This window comes from Orycteropus afer, unplaced genomic scaffold, assembly GCF_000298275.1.
Source record: "Orycteropus afer afer isolate SDZICR_OR568_19922 unplaced genomic scaffold, OryAfe1.0 scaffold00023, whole genome shotgun sequence".
NCBI lineage: Eukaryota > Metazoa > Chordata > Mammalia > Tubulidentata > Orycteropodidae > Orycteropus > Orycteropus afer.
This window is the reverse complement of record NW_006921610.1, coordinates 622,393-638,835: the sequence shown is the minus strand read 5'-3', so window position 1 is coordinate 638,835 and position 16,443 is coordinate 622,393. Positions and strand designations below refer to the sequence as shown.

Sequence of the window (16,443 nt, the reverse complement as noted above, 5' to 3'; positions counted from 1 at the left end):
CTTGACTACTAACCAGAAGGCTGGTGGTTCAAACCCACCAGCCACTCCTTGGAAGGAAGGTTCTACAATCTACTTCCATAGTGATACCACCTCAGAAACCCAAGGAGAGGTCACTATGAGTCAGATCCAACTCGACAGCACATAACAACAATAAAAACATGTTGATTTTATGCTTATTTGCCTTTTTTGTATTGTTTTGATATATCTGGAATTTCATTTCTTCCCCTTTTATATTGTTTATCTGCATTTGTATTGTTTTAATTGATACAATTTTAAAATATTAGACAGTGTATGACTATGGAACTTTTGGTCATCTGGTCTATATATGGGTTTGGGCTGTCAATTGGCTCGGTGCGATTTCTTCTCACCAGCAGGTATGGTGGGTTGCACACACAGTGCTTCTAAGTCACACCTAATAAAGTATGCATGTTTTCTCTTAGATGCACCCACCAAATGGGCTAGCACTCTTATCTGCCACTCTGTTTCTATCCTGTACTCCCCCACAAATGTGTACTCCCTGCTAGACTTTCTCCTTCTTTAATGCTCCAATGACTCAGTCTGGCTCTCTTAGCTTTTTATGCATTTTCCCATGATTTTCTGGTTTCAAAGCTATAACACTCCTGTGCTTCCCCTCCTCAAAGGTGCCTCATTCTTGGCCATGTCCTGCCCATTTTGTCATTTTTTTTCCAGGGTTATTTGCACAGAATCTCTGTCACAGCTGTGGTCTCCTTGTATTTGCTTTCCTGGGTTCCTCACTCTGGGTTATTGCTCAATGCCTTCTCAAAATGACCATGGAGCTCCACACAAGCAGGCAGGAAGCTACTGATTCACAAATCTCTGCTTTCCCACTGGTCTTGTTAGCCTCTCCTTCCAATCAATGTTCAGTTTATTTTTTCAGTTCTCTGTTTGATGTTGTAGGATCCAAGGTCATTTTTTGTGTGTGTCTTCCTGTTTCTCAAGTCTTTGTTGTCAGAGGGTTATTACAGAGCATGTATCTAAGATTCCATATTGACCAGACCACTGAGAGTGTTAATTTTTGTCTGCCTTCCCTTTCTTCTTTCCTTCCTTCCAAGTCAGGAAAATATCATGCATAGTGGTGAGAGAAAGTATAAAAGCAGAATTTTTACATGCATATCCACATACACAGAAAACAGTGAAAATATTATTAAGGGAAAAAAGAAAAACTTGAACAATGTATGGGCTTTACAGTTCAGTAGCCCTAGAATTTCCCACTCATGTTCATTATTTTTGAATATTTGTCTGGTAGAATTGGTTTAAATTTCAGTCAAGTAGCAGCATGTCTTGCTTTGTCCAGGTGCTTTTCCACTGAGGGGAAGATGTTCCTTTCACCAAATATTTGTAACCACTTATGCTTGACCCTGCTGATGTAAGAGTACAAGGGATCTGTGTTTGCTAGTCTCTACTGTCTCTCTTTAACTCCAAAGAACAAAGGCTTTCACAATTGGGCAAAGAAGATTGGTGGTAATTCTGTGTGTGACATTTCCCAGTGAAGCTCTTCTATTAATAGGTATGCAGTTCTCATAGATCCACATTTCTCAATCCTCATTGTGAAGTCAGAATCACAAGTGAACTTTTTTTTTTTTTTTTTTAATTGTGATTCAGGTGAAAGTTTACAGAGAAAATTCACTTTGCATACAGCAGTTCACATACACTTTGTCTCATGACTGACTATGATTTACCACAATGCAACAGCTTCCCTCCCACTTCCTCCCCATAGTTACCTCTTCCCTGTGTCCTTCCCTCCATGCACTCCTGCCCCCTGAGCTATGTCCCTGTGCATACACAGACATTCTATTCTCCCATGATTGTTCTCTCCAAGGAGTGTATCTACCTAGTATAAATGTTCAGCTCATATGCCTGTTTTTTGTTTGATTGGAAGCCACAGATGTAGGTTCAAGTCCAGACCTAAATGGCAGCTAGGGGCCATAGTCTCAGTGGTTCCACTGGGAAGAATCACAAGAGAACTTTTGAAAAAGTTTGATCCCTAGGTCCTTCTCCAAGAGAGTCTTATGTAATTTGCCTTAGCACCTCAAGGTGATTCTAATGCACAGCTAAGAACCATAAACACAAAAATTACATTTCAAAAAATGCTGTTCATCTTTCTCTCTTTCTTCCTGTGTCACCTGCTATGAAATTGTTGTTGAATACTCTTCTTTATCTTCTTCTTGCTTTTTGGGCCTCTTTTTATTTCCCTCTATCTTAGGGCCTCAAACCAAAAACCAAATCTGATTTCATTGAGCTGTTCTGACTCATGGTGACCCCAGGCATTCCAGAGTACAATTGCTCCATAGAGCTTTCCTGTATAGAAGCAGATCACTAGGCCTGTCTTACATAGCACCACTGGATGAATTCAAGCTTCCAAACTTTGAGTTAATAGTCAAGCACAAATCATTTGCTCCAAGTTCCATGGTCCACCTACTCCATTGCTCTCATCTTTCTTTAAGGTAGCAGGAATGCAGCCTCAATGTTGGAGGATCATAAAAGGAGTTAAATAGATATATCCCTATTCTTTAAGACTATTTAAAGCAAGATCAATATAGCATGGGCTCTGCCCACCTCACTCACAAAAGAAATTTGTGTGATTATATCAAGATGAAACTAAAGATTAATGAATGTGTTCATAATTATTTTTTTAGACTATAGCTGCTGTTTTTGAATATTTATAATACAACTTCTGAAGTACACTGATAAATTCCTTTTCTCTAATCTGTGTAGCAACCATGACGATCTACCATTCAATCTCCATTTGAGAACTTTCAGTTCTGCTGTAAGGAGTGCAGAATCTTACCTCTTAGAAATCTTGTCATAAAAATCTATCCTCAAAGTACTACACTAAGTAGTAAAATGGTGTAATTTGGGCAGAGGTAATGTAAGTGGTTATAAAATGTAAGTGATAATAGCTTGATACCAAAACCCACTGCCTTCAAGTGATTTAGATTCATACAGAACCCCATGGGGTTTCCAAGGCTATAAATGTTTATGGAAGTAGAATATCCCATCTTCCTTCTATGGACTGGCTAGTGGGTTTGAACTATTGACCTTCTGGTTAGAAGCTAAATGCCTTATCCACCACACCACCAGAGCTCCTTCATAGCTTTTGTTTCCAAAAACAAAACCAAACTCACTGCTGGTGGAGTCAGATCTGACTCATAGTGACCTCTCCTTGGGTTTCTGAGGTGGTATCACTACAGAATTAGATTGCCCAATCTTCTTCCGAGGAGTGTCTGGTGGGTTTGAACCACCAGCCTTCTGGTTAGCAGTCAAATACCTTAGGCACCAGAGCGCCTTGATAAAATCAAAACCAAACTCACTGATGTCAAGTCGATTGCAACTCATAATGACCCCTCATTGGGTTTCTGAGTAAATTACTATTTGCTAGAGCAGTATTACAAAACAAATGGCCTCCAAGTGGCAACGGCATTTTTTCCTTTCTCTGAATCCTCAGGAAGGGGCTAGGATTTTAGAGCCAATGTTAAAGGCTGAATGAGTCATCTGCCAAAGTATAGCACAATGCCTCCATTCTCAAGTCTGTGCAATCAAACCTCAAACTGATATCTGTTTTCATTTTTTATTCTTATTCTTTCTCTCTCTCTCTCTAATTTACTTTGTCAATAGAGAAAATAACTTCAACATTTTTATTTGTTTGTTTGTTTGTTTAAGAAAGGTTAAAAAAGTAACACCATTCTATTGCCCTAAATTTCACTTAGGAGTTCAAAGAATGACCTCTTCCCAGATATAGCAACATTTATGGTAGCAATAGAAACGTCATCTTTTGAAGTATAAGCACTTCAATTCCCTAGGCTTGTTCATCTTTTTATTTTATTTTTGGAGAGTTGTTGGATTGGGAGTAAAAGTATTAAAAACAGTATTTGGGAGTAATTAATATATTCTGGTCATACACATTGTCACATGGTGTGATTCACAGTGGTTATAAGTGAATGACAAGAAGACAGACTTCAGGTATACTGAGACGTTCAAAGCCTTGCTTTTTTTTTTTTTTTTTTTCTTCAGTTGGCCGATAAGTCATTTTTAGAATTTGGACTCTTCAGGGGCAGTGGCTTTTTTCTTTTATATTAGATACACTATTTTCCCCACACTGTTCAGTTACATAATAGGGTAAGTATATGTGCAAAGTCATGCCTATTTAGTATAAAACACAGAATCATATCCTTCATTTTGGAAGTTGCAGTTATTTGTGATATTACTAATTTTGGACACAGCAAATAAAACATTGCCAGAAGTACTTCCTGGGCAGAATGAGTATGTAGTTTGCTCTTAGCAGAGTATAATAAGTATAGCTTTGATTTTTCTACTGTTAACTATGGTAATTTGCTTATAACCTTATCTTTAAATATTACACTCAAAATGATTTTTAGTTTGGCAGTTATAGTTTCCAGATTTTCCCAGCTTTGTGGCCTGGTCTGAAGTTGAATGCCTCTCCTTTTATTGACCCATTCGGCTTACAGTGTTTCTTTTCACTTCATCAGACAGCACCTGATTAGGTGGCCTTCTGTCATCTATTCCCCACACATCCCGACTAGTGGTGTGGAATGGCAGCAGGGCTGGCCTCAGCACTGTGGGGCTGGCTGCCCTCCAGAACCTCATCATGGAAGCAGCTGTCCTGACAGTAGAAGATGAGTTTGGTTCCTCTGTAAACATTTGCACAGAGTTTGACTCAATGTCACAAATAGTTCAAAGACTCAGTCACACCTGAAGTGTGACACAATGACATCCTAGAGTATATTTAACTTATCAGACAACACTATGTCTCTCAGAATGGAGGCCTTGGGGATGGGCAGATGTGTTTTGAAATCCCTGCTGTAATGTCTTACCATCTGTGTGATACAAATAAAAACAAAACAAACTCATCTATGTTGGTGGATTCTGACTCATGGCGACCCCATGTGTTACCGAGTAGAACTGCTCCAAAGGGTTTCCAGAGCTGTCACCTTTACAGAAGCAAACCACCAGGCTTTTCTTTTGTTGTATGGCTGGGTGGATTTGAACCACCAAATATTAGGTTAGAGTTGAGTAGGTATCAACTCTATGGCAGTGAGTTTGTTTTTTTCTTTTAGCAGTTGTGGTTGGTGAAACCACATTTACTCTCTTTTTATCATACCTACTCTCAATTTTTCAGAGGAGAAAACTGAAACTCAAAGACATCCAATTTCTTGCTCAAAGTCACACAGCTTGTAAATGGCAGAGCTGGGACTCACATAAGGTCTTACAATTCCAGGACCAGAGCAGGTTCCACTTTGTATAGTATCACTTTCCCTTGTTATGTAATCCCAGAAGAATAACAGAGACTGACTGACCTTTTTTTGTCAGAGAGCTGGCAGAGATGCCTGTAATTGGGGATAGGGGTTTTAACCAAATGATAGTGAAAGTATCCTCTAGTAATGGCTGACACATACTTGCCTGAACTGAGTTTTAGGGGTTGAGGTATAGAAGAGAGTAATATTGGCAGAGTAGTTGTCGAGTTATGATGCATTTATTTTCCTTTGCATGAAAATTTTGTAGCAGCCTTTTTAGCCCATTGACTTGATGATTCTTCACCAAAATCAAGTCTATGTATCTGGACTAAATGGAATATACAATAAGATACAAATGTCATTTTTAAACGAGCATGAAATGTGGTAAATAAGCAAATATTTACTCACAGGCAGTACATTAGGTATTTCTGCACTTTACCCTCCATTACAGTAACTGCAAACTCTGGATCATTAAAATCCAGCCTTCCCTCAACTACAGCCACACATTAACCCTAGCCAGTCTGAGCCTTTTAAAACAGGGCCATTTTTTAGGACTGATTGTGAAGCTTTTGTATCAGCGTATCCCCTACTTTACAGTCTCTTCCTAAGCGTCCCCACCCCCACCCGCTGCTATTTGCAACTTTGAGTCTGACTATACCCATCTAGGAACCAATTGATCTGTGTTTATGATGCATCCCCAAATCCAAGCATCCGTTGAAATTAGAGCCCTCGTTACAGAGACATGTTGTACTTCTCTTCCTTCAGAGAGCAGCATTTGCTGCTTGCTGGGGGCTCTCTAACTGATGCAGGGGGACGAGGAAGGAGAGTTGGCTGGCGTTTGGGAGCAGATTTAGAGATGCTTCTCATTGGAGGGGCTCGCTTTTCCAAAGCTGCCAGACACTGCAGGCTCAACTGAGGCGCGGAGGTGCAATTCAGGCTGGTGGAGCAGCGGGGGAAGGCAGGGACAGGCGGGTCTAGCGCGACTCTGCAGCTGATTACACGCACCAGCACACACCACACTCCCGCCGCCCCTGCTTCCACCTTGCATCCCCCACCCGGGGCTACTGAGCGCGGATAGGGAGTAGGATATATCCAAGAAGGAAGAGGCAGAGGTTTCCACCGGGAAACAGAAAAATTTGAGCGGCTCTAGTGTTTAACCTGAAAAAGTCTGACCCGCAGCCCGAGGTTCGAACCCCATCCAACAGTACTTCTGTCGCCTGGAAGGAGGGCACAACGCCAGAGAACCCCGGAGTCCCCAAGTCAGTCTGTGCTCGGCTTGCCAGCATCCTTCTCGTGGGTGCAGCTAGGTGCCATTAGGGAGAGTGTGGAGATTAGGGTACCTGCATTGGTGCCCATCGTGGTACACCAGGAAAAGTGGGGGCGAGGAAAATAGCCTCGAACGCAGAGTTCAAGGCCAAGCTGCCGCTGCCGCTACCGCCTACCGCACCACCTCTTGCCCTCTGCCACTGGGTGAGTGTCCCGGCTTCGCAAACCGCTGCTGCTCTGCTTAGCGCCCGGGCGTCCTGGGGGCTCTCGAGGGTCGGACTGGGTGCCCTAGTGGCGCCCGCGGAAACTCAGCGGCCCACGGACGCCAATAGGACACATCTCCGGAGTCCAGAGAGGGGCATTCTGAGCCAGGAGAGCTTTGGGAGGGGGTGTTACACCAGCACCTGGCAGACATGTCTTTGGACCGGATTTTGGCCAAAAGATAGGAGGCAGCACCGGGGTGGGTGGGTGGGGGGAGCCTTTAGCTGTCTCCCTGGCCCGGAGAACGGGGAGCGGCAGGGAGGGGGGAGCGTCTGGTCCAAGCAGGTAGTGCACCCGCGGCAGCTTGACGAGTTGGCAGGTGGGGAGAGAGTCATTTGTCAACTCATTGATTTTCAACAGTCCAGTTTTGGGGTGCTGCAGAATAGTCAGGAGAGGCGAGGAACGGTAAGAGGTGGCCCAGGATGCCGGTGGTGGGGGAAGAGAAGAGGAGCCTCGAAAAGACTGGAGGCAAAATTGAGCTGGGGTTCCTGGTCCTTGCATTCCTCCTGCCTTGAGTGTGAGAGAGTACTTTTTTAAGACCCAGCGGGGAAAGAAAGCCTCCATCCCGAGGGAGAAGGAGCAAAGGCGTCTGCAGGGGGCAGACGCCGAAGCTACCTGCCCGGTGCGCCCCCACCTCCGGCGCGCTGGTTTTTACCCCACCCCACCCCCTTTATCCCCTGCCCCCACCACCTTATTGGTGCTGCTTTGCAGCGCTCGGCTCCTGCGCCTTCGCTTCGCCTTTGAATCTGGCTCGCCCCTCCGTATTATGTCTGCACTCCGAAGGAAATTTGGGGACGATTATCAGGTAGTGACCACCTCGTCAAGCGGCTCGGGCTTGCAACCCCAGGGGCCGGGCCAGGGCCCGCAGCAGCAGCTCGTGCCCAAAAAGAAGCGGCAGCGGTTCGTGGACAAGAACGGCCGGTGCAATGTACAGCACGGCAACCTGGGCAGCGAAACTAGCCGCTACCTCTCGGACCTCTTCACCACCCTGGTGGACCTCAAGTGGCGCTGGAATCTCTTCATTTTCATCCTCACCTACACAGTGGCCTGGCTCTTCATGGCGTCCATGTGGTGGGTGATCGCCTACACCCGGGGTGACCTGAACAAAGCCCACGTAGGCAACTACACTCCCTGTGTGGCTAATGTCTACAACTTCCCGTCTGCCTTCCTTTTTTTCATCGAGACAGAGGCTACCATCGGCTATGGCTACCGCTACATCACAGACAAGTGCCCCGAGGGCATCATCCTTTTCCTCTTCCAGTCCATTTTGGGCTCCATAGTGGACGCCTTCCTCATTGGCTGCATGTTCATCAAGATGTCCCAGCCCAAGAAGCGCGCTGAGACGCTCATGTTCAGCGAACATGCGGTGATCTCAATGAGGGACGGCAAACTCACGCTCATGTTTCGAGTGGGCAACCTGCGCAACAGCCACATGGTCTCCGCGCAAATCCGCTGCAAGCTGCTGAAAGTAAGTGCTGACCTCCCCTTCCCCACCTGGCGCCTGCCAACCCTCCTTGGCGCCAGGCTTTGAAATTTACTCACCTGAAATACATCCTGCTACCACTCTTACCTACAGCCAGGTAAACCACCACCACCCCCCTTTGGGGGGGGGCAGGAAGGATGTGGGTGTTGGAGTATTGAGCAAAGAGAAAAAACAGTTCTGTTCTTTTTCCATTCACTCTGGCACGCTTATCTTTACCATTCGAATGTGCAAGTCTCACTTAGTAACATTTAAGGAGTATTGTTGGCTCCAGGAGCCCTGGGGGAAAGGAGTACCCTTGTTCTCTTCTCTGCACTTGCTGCTTCTCTCTTTGGAACGGTTTTGGTTTGTTTCAGTGCACTCTTCCATTAAACTTGAGGTACCAAAACTGAGCAGCTTTTTATTTTGAAGGAATAGGTACTGAGCTTGCCTCAACTTTCACTTATAACTTTTTTTCCCCCTAATACTTTTAGTACATAGATTATTTCTCTGTACTTAAATAACATGAATTCTGTGTATGGTCATCTTTTAAATAGTACACAGATTCAGGAAGCAATTTAAAAAGGTAGACGAACCCACACCTGGTTCTTTCAAATTTTTATTTTTACTAAATATTTTCCTAGAAATGTATTCTGTGAAAGCTTGAGTGCTTTTCCTGTAGAGCCTCTTGTTAATTTTATTCTTAATTGACTGTTTTGATGAAGCCTTTGTCAATTACAGATTTCACTTGAAGCTCTTTAGCATCCATTAAAGAGGATTGCTTCCTACTATCAGCAGTGTAAATGCTGAAACAAATTGCACATGGAGAGGTTATTAAAGCCAGGTCCATCTAGTCGTTAGAGGGCATCACAGCAAACAGGAGAAGCCTTCCAGAATCACTCATCCAATTAGCTCAGGAACTGAGGGATTTAAGTTCAGTTTCTGTATATGTGTCATTTAGAATTCATCTGTCTGAAGGACTTGCCTTAGGTAGTTTTCAAATGTACGTACAATGAAAAAAATAACCTCCAAAAGACATGAAAGAGTTCTCTGACATTTTATAAAGAAGCATAGCCAGATTCAGAATTTAGTATTAAAAAAAAGAAAAATCTTAACAAATTTTAAGTGGAAATTTTGTCTTTAAAATTTTAATTTCGATTTTACGAGTATAGATTGTTTTTCCAACCCACAGCTGATGTTGTAGTTAAAAGTGAGCCAATATGCTTTTAAAAAGTTTTGCTCTTGTGTCATTTTCATTATTCATTTATAAAATCTTACCCTAATAATTCTTGACTATGTTGCTCAGATAAGTGTTAGAATTAAAGCAGTTCAATTATTCTGTCACGGCACATCATAGACATATTTACTTTACTATAGACAGTCAATAAACTGTATAGTTTGTTTAGCCTGGTGGCAAATTATCAGCCTGGTTCTGATATATATGTTCATTAAGATAATTAAGAATAAATACTTGAAGTACATCATAATATTTTTAAATTAACTCCAGTAAACTTCATACAGGCTTTTATTTAATTTATCATATAGTTTTAATGACCATTGTTTGAAGTAAGTGGGTTGAGGAATCACCCTAAACATCTGTTTTAAACCGTTATGCAGTGGTGTTCATTGCATGTTTCTATGTCTACGAATAGACCAAAATATATTATATCTTTCTTTAGGTAGGCCTGCCAGACAGACATCAGCATTTTAATTGTTAATATAGTACAAAAGTCTCTGTCAAGGAATCAATGTTTATGTATCACTTTGATACTCTTAGTTTATTTACCATATGGATTGTTCTTTGTGGAAGTTGAAAATTAGATTTTACAGGTCATGTTTTGAACACAAAAAGCCATTTGTTTAAACAAATATTGTTTTCTAGATAACATTTAAAAAAAGATTTTATAATTTGTCACATTTTACATTAGTAAAGCCAAAAAAAAAAAAAATTAGAATTGATCTATATATCAGTTTGTGCACACAAAGGTATAATGAATCTGAAGCACCCAGTCTCTACACTGGCACAGGGCACTGATAATGACATCTATGCATCAGGCTATGTGTCCATATACCATAAGGAATGTTCGGATTTAAAAACAAAACATTGACAGTATTGACAAATTTAGAACAAGGTGCTATATTAATACAAGGTGATAAAAATAATATTTAATTCAAATAAGTACAACGTTCCTAAAATCTTCTAAGTTTGAGATGCCAGTATTAGAGGTGAAAATGATTGACATAGGGAGTCAATTTATATTTAAACACAATTATGGGGAAAATCTCCCCTGTTTTTTTTTGTGAGGTGAGAGGGTTGACCAGTGGTTTCTCTTCAGCCAGCAAGTTAGTGTAGTTTGTTTGAAGTTGATTTTTGCTGTAGCCATGGTAATTAAAATGCATTCTCATATATCTTGTCATTTCCTTAGACTTCATTAAGAAGGAGTCATGTTTTATTGGGGAGCTAATAACATTTACCAAAATTAGAGGGCAGATTTGCCTATAATAGGATGCTCTCATTTTCTCTTAGGGAATGAGATGAAGTGAGCTAAAACAGTCAACTGTAATTTTTAAAGAGAAGCTATATGAAAAATTTAAAGTAATAATGGTTCAATATTAGTTCTATAGCTTTTAAAAGTAAAAATTATAAATTAACTCTAATTATAGACGTTTACAGATTCCTCCTTTAACTCACTTTTCTGACAGTTTACAGGTAGGATTTTTCTATCTTTAGCAGGAAGATAAATATTTGAATTTTTAAAGCAACAAAAATGTAATGTTCAGTGATATCATCACAAAACATAGTATATATAACCCATAGTGATTTTCTGTTACTTGATTTAATTTTACTTAGAATTTTCTACTGCTTTATTTGCTGAATAAAAACTTATGTCTCAGAATCAACATAAGGATTTTATGTAATGATTATAAAGTACTTTTGATTCTTGAGAAGACAGTGAAAACGTGGATATGGCTTTCTAATCACTGCCATTCAGGAAATTTCCATGCATATTGCTACTGTATTTCCTGCCTTTTGGTGGAAGTTATTTTCTGAAGCTCTCTACCTATTTTTTTTAGTTATACTGTTCACTTACATGACAGTAAACTTTTGTTCAACTCTACTCCAGTCTTCCAACAATGCAAATACTAAAGTTTCTTTGAGTATTAAGATTATAGATTCTCCAAATTCATGCTGAGAGTGATTGGTTTTTCTCCTTTGAAAAACAAGCAAATGAACAAGCAGAAAGGAGTCTTTAAATAAAAATTGAAGAATACTTTTTTGAAGTACTGCTTTAAAAATATAATTTTATTATATTGTTATATGAAACTTTAAAAAAAATGAATCTTCTTTCTCTTTTCATGTCTTATTTCCATACTCAGGTTTTGCTTTTAAGTTTTAGTTTATTTTAGTTTTCCTTTTTTGACTTACAGAATAGCCATAGCCTTCTTAATATTTCAGCCAGTTTGAAACTTTAATAAAAATGCCTGGATTAGAGAATTGAGTCTAATGAGTAAAGTACTGGACCCTCTCATCCTGGATTTAAAAGATTTGGAAATCTCATTCATTTTTACAAATATTAATCTAATTGTTGACTGTATCTGAGACATACAACTTGTTATGGAAACAATTACATAATATTCCTTGATATTAAAGAATTCTAGAAATTACAGATTTATTATCTGGATGCTTCTTAAATATAAGCACACATATATTATTGACAGCAACTTAAACTGCATTTATATAAACTATTTCCTTTTCAATAATTAAATATCTGAAAACATAAAGTCAATTATTATTGAATTCAGATTTTAAAACAAACAGAAAAGAATAATATTTTCTCACGAAAGCATAGACTTCTTGATATTTCTGTTCATTGCAAATGGTCATCCTCTCTCCTAGGAGATCAGCTCTACCAATGTTAATTTTTACTTATTGAAAGGTAATGGAATGAATTTCTTTTTCTAACATCACCCACTATTTTTTTATTCACCTTTTTATTCCCAATTTTTACAGATCTTGAAAATCATTTATGTCTGTTTTCTTCATGTATAATTATGATTAAATGCAGATGTAGTTACTTTAAAACCATTAGAGTCTTCATCTTTTTCATATGTCCTAATATTCTGTTCATCTTTTCACCATGAGGATTCCTGAATCACATGATCCCTGGGTTTTTCTCATAATTTTTTTGGTTGGTCTTCATTCCATATCTTATGCAGAAATGTGACTATATTTTTTACTCTGTGACTTTATTTTGTATGATTGACCCATTTGATCATGACCAATTTGCATTTAATTTTTAATATTTTAATCTTGACATAATTAATCTTTTAAAAAATTACATTCACACATGAATATCTATTAAAGAATTGTTCTGAACATCATCCAAGTTATTATTCAAATGTTCCAAAGGTCTAAGACTAGATAACCTAGAATTCTCAGTGGCTGGGTGCCTTATTGGTATATGAGTTATTTAGAGGGATTCATTATGCTTTTTTTAAAAAAGCACAGTTCCCATTCACTCTAGCTTTACTTTCTGTGATACAAGTACAATTATTCTCCAGTCAGTATAGATTGTGGGTTCTCTTTTAAAGCTATAATTGCCATTCTTTTATCAGTAGTAGTAATTTTTTTTTTTTTTTAATATGGTTCCCAAAAAGTACAGGGTGGCTTGTGCTCAAGGAATACAGTATGAACAGAAATAAGGGAAAAAAAGACACACAAATAAAGAGCAGGGGGTAAGAACAAGTGATAAAGGGAAACAGGAAGAACATTTGATGGAGTGGAGGGTGTTTGATGAGTAGGAGGGGAATGTGTGAGTAGGGTTACAAATTCTATCCATAGTTATTATAAATTCCATAAAAAATCCCTCAGAATTATAAAGTTGTTCTTTCATTTGAATGGTATAAACATCTCACATAATCTATTATTTTCCATTGTATAAGGTACTTTCTGTTCATAAAGACAAACATATTTTTATGGGATAATTAGCTGAACCTTAAGTCTTTATTTCACACTTCCACCTGATGTTCATGTAATTTTGAGTGTAAAGAGTCAAAAGAAACATACAATTTAATTGTAGATAATCCAGTCTTTTAATCTTAGAACAGTTATCACCATCCCTCCTTTTTTAAAATTAAATCCACAATGATTATTTATTAAATAACTTTTCTTCTGGACATCATTCAAGCTATTAGATAAACTGCTCAGTGTCTCATACTAGGTCTATACTCTCCTCTAAGTGACTTTAATTTTGTTCTGAGTGCCAAGCCATTGCCATGAACTGCTTTGAGTCACAAAGCACTTAGCTTCTGATCTTGGTACCTGCTTTTGACTTGCATCCTAATTTTAGCTTCCAGATATAACCCTGACCTCACTCTAAGTGATTTCATTTCAGACTTAAGTTTGTGTGTGTGTGTGTGTGTGTGTGTCACATATTTAAAAAGGAGTAAAGAAATTATAAATAAAACAGTCTGGGGATGATAGGTAGGAACAAACCCTCTCCATGTTAGCCTTCTTTCCTTTCTTCCCTTTTCTTTTCTGTTTGTCTTTTCTTTAGTTCCCTTATCTTACTGGCCTTGAGGGCCCTTTTCCAGTGGAAGCTAAGGAAGTAGACTATGGATCAAGCCTTGGAGTATGATAGAGGCAAATCTCATGAGTTAGAGATTAGTGATTAAACTTTTTATTCAAAATTACTGAACCTCACTCAGGAAAGAGCACAGAAATTAGAATACATTGATATGTTAGCGAGATGAAAGAAAGACAGTTAAAGATATTGATTGTATTGGCAAAGTGTGGCCCTGCTGAATTAATGTGAACACATGACCATATAGCCCCCAGAAGGAGGATGGCCAAATTTGAGTGGCCTTATGACAGCACAGCGCTAAAATGTTTATGCCAGGCCTATGTGTGTGTGTGTGTGTGTGTGTGGGTGTGGATGTGGGTGTGGGTGTGGGTGTGGGTCGGTGTATCTTCAGTACTCAACAGTCCTTCATCTGTAATATGAAAGACATTGGTCTGTAAAATACATGACCATGGTGGTTCCTTCCAGGCATCTGTGACTTTTGTTTCTTCACATCTCCCCATAGCCAGAATTGTTGTTGATTATCTGTAGGCCTTTTTGGACTCTTGGAGTGTTCAAAGTTATTTGAAATTAATTACTTCTTTGAAAATAGTACTTATCACTATAAAATGAGGCATGAACCTTATGCTTTACACTTAGATCAATTTGAATGTGATTAAAATATGTACAATTTGAAAATTTAAATATTAAATTCATTTTTAAATGATAAAAATGCCTTAGAAATCATTGCTACAACATAAATTGAACAAAATTATTTTTAAAAAGTCATAGTATTCAAATTATATTTTTTCAGATATTAAAATTTAATTAAGCCTTAATTCTGACTTTTCAATATTGGAGTCAACCAAAAAGACTTTCCAAAAAGAACAAACCAACTGTCGTGGAGTCAATTCAACTCATACTGACCCCCATTGGATTTCTGAGGCTATAAATCTTTACTCGTGTAGATTGACCCATCTCCCTTCTGTGGAGCAGTTGTTGAGTTTGAACCGCCAACCTTCTTGTTAGTAGTCAAATGTCTTAGGCACTATACCAACAGAGCTCCTTTGGATGGTCGAAATAAAATCTTTCTTTCCTGAGATTCCAGAGTATTGGAAAAAATAAAATAAAACACATATAGAAGTCATAGTCTTTGACCTGTATTCTCAGGTCATAGTTTTTCTGAATTATGTTCTGTATTTTTAAGAATTAGAAAGCTTTTATTAACTTTATCCTTCTTCCCTCCTCTTTCCCCTAATTTTCTTATTTCATTATATGATTGATATGACTCTAATTCATCATTTCATCAAATTAAATCAACAGTAGTTACCAGCTTTTTAGAAATTAAAAACAAAGTATCAAACTTAAATGTTTAGAAATTGTTTTCATTTTTTGTTGGTCTGTACTATATCTGTTTATACACTTTCACCTGTAACCATAGTTTTACATTCCCTTTGAAATTAAGTTTTCAGAGGTAAAAAAAAGATAATGTGGACCATGAACAAACTGCTTTAGCAATTGAGTTTCTTCTTATAACATAATTCTTAAGATAACGTAATGAAGGAAGGTTAAGTTTGTTTTCATCTAAAAGTTTCTATTACCAAATATTTCTGATGAAATATGGTAAATGATAGCTGGAAAAGAAAGTTAGAAAATGATTGCAAATCAATGCTGCTGATTTATTACGCACTCAAGTTACAGATCACAATTTAATTTTATAAAGACACATATAAGTAATTCTTATTTTTATCTATTTTTTTTTCTTTTCATATTAATGTGTATATCAGAGTTCATTGAATTAAAGTTCTGTCACTCCACTTACACAAGTCTAGAGACTTAAAACCAAGATAGTCTTCCCCCTCCGTCACCCTCCTTTGCTCAAGTGAATCTCTGGAATTTAGGTTAATTGCACCAGAATTAGGAAAGCCTGGATTAGAATTCTCTGGCCTAAATGCTAATGTTTATTCTTCTGACAAATGTATTTGTTAAGCATATGTAGATTTCTGTAACATCGAATACATTTGACTGAACACTAATATAATCTTGTTCTAGCCGGGAGCTCAATCTTCAAACAATATCAGTGCTCCAAGCACCTGCCACACTAAAACCATACATTTTACTCTTGATTTGAGCCAAAGTTCTCTGTTAAATTAAATTCACAATGATTATTTGGCTTCCCAGTCTATTATAAATCAAAGACACAAATAAACAGCTGGGGAGACAAACAAATTAAATATTGAAATATTAGATAACCTAACATAATGGAAGAAGATCTGGAAGACAGAATTGTGAATATCTGTAGTATAGTCATTTGAGAAAAAGTTATCTTTTTTTTTTTTCAAATAACTTGCCCATGCAAATAACGCTTACATGTATACATGTATAGTGCTCATAGGAAACAAATGTGCAGTGGGCTGTGTGGTTTGCAAAAAACCTGAAGCATGCATTTGCATAAAATTATGGTACATTATATAGTATTGGAAAATGATTTTAAATACATATGTGGCAAATTTCACTTATCTGGAAATTATATGAGCATGGAAAATATCTTTCAAATAAATGAACCATCATTACTTTCCCCATAGCGTCACATAAAAAATTGTCACCTTTAGCTCTGACAAGA

At 38.4% G+C, this 16,443-nt stretch overlaps 1 protein-coding gene across 1 annotated transcript in view; it reads left to right on the top strand.

Annotated features, from left to right (window-relative positions):
* Window positions 1-7,566: 7,566 nt before the first annotated feature.
* KCNJ3 (potassium inwardly rectifying channel subfamily J member 3) overlaps window positions 7,567-16,443 on the top strand; it is a 210,881-nt gene continuing 202,004 nt past the window's right edge. Inside the window, exon 1 of the mRNA XM_007934919.2 lies at window positions 7,567-8,268. Coding sequence (XP_007933110.1) covers window positions 7,567-8,268 — 702 coding nt within the window. The remainder of the gene's footprint in view (window positions 8,269-16,443) is intronic.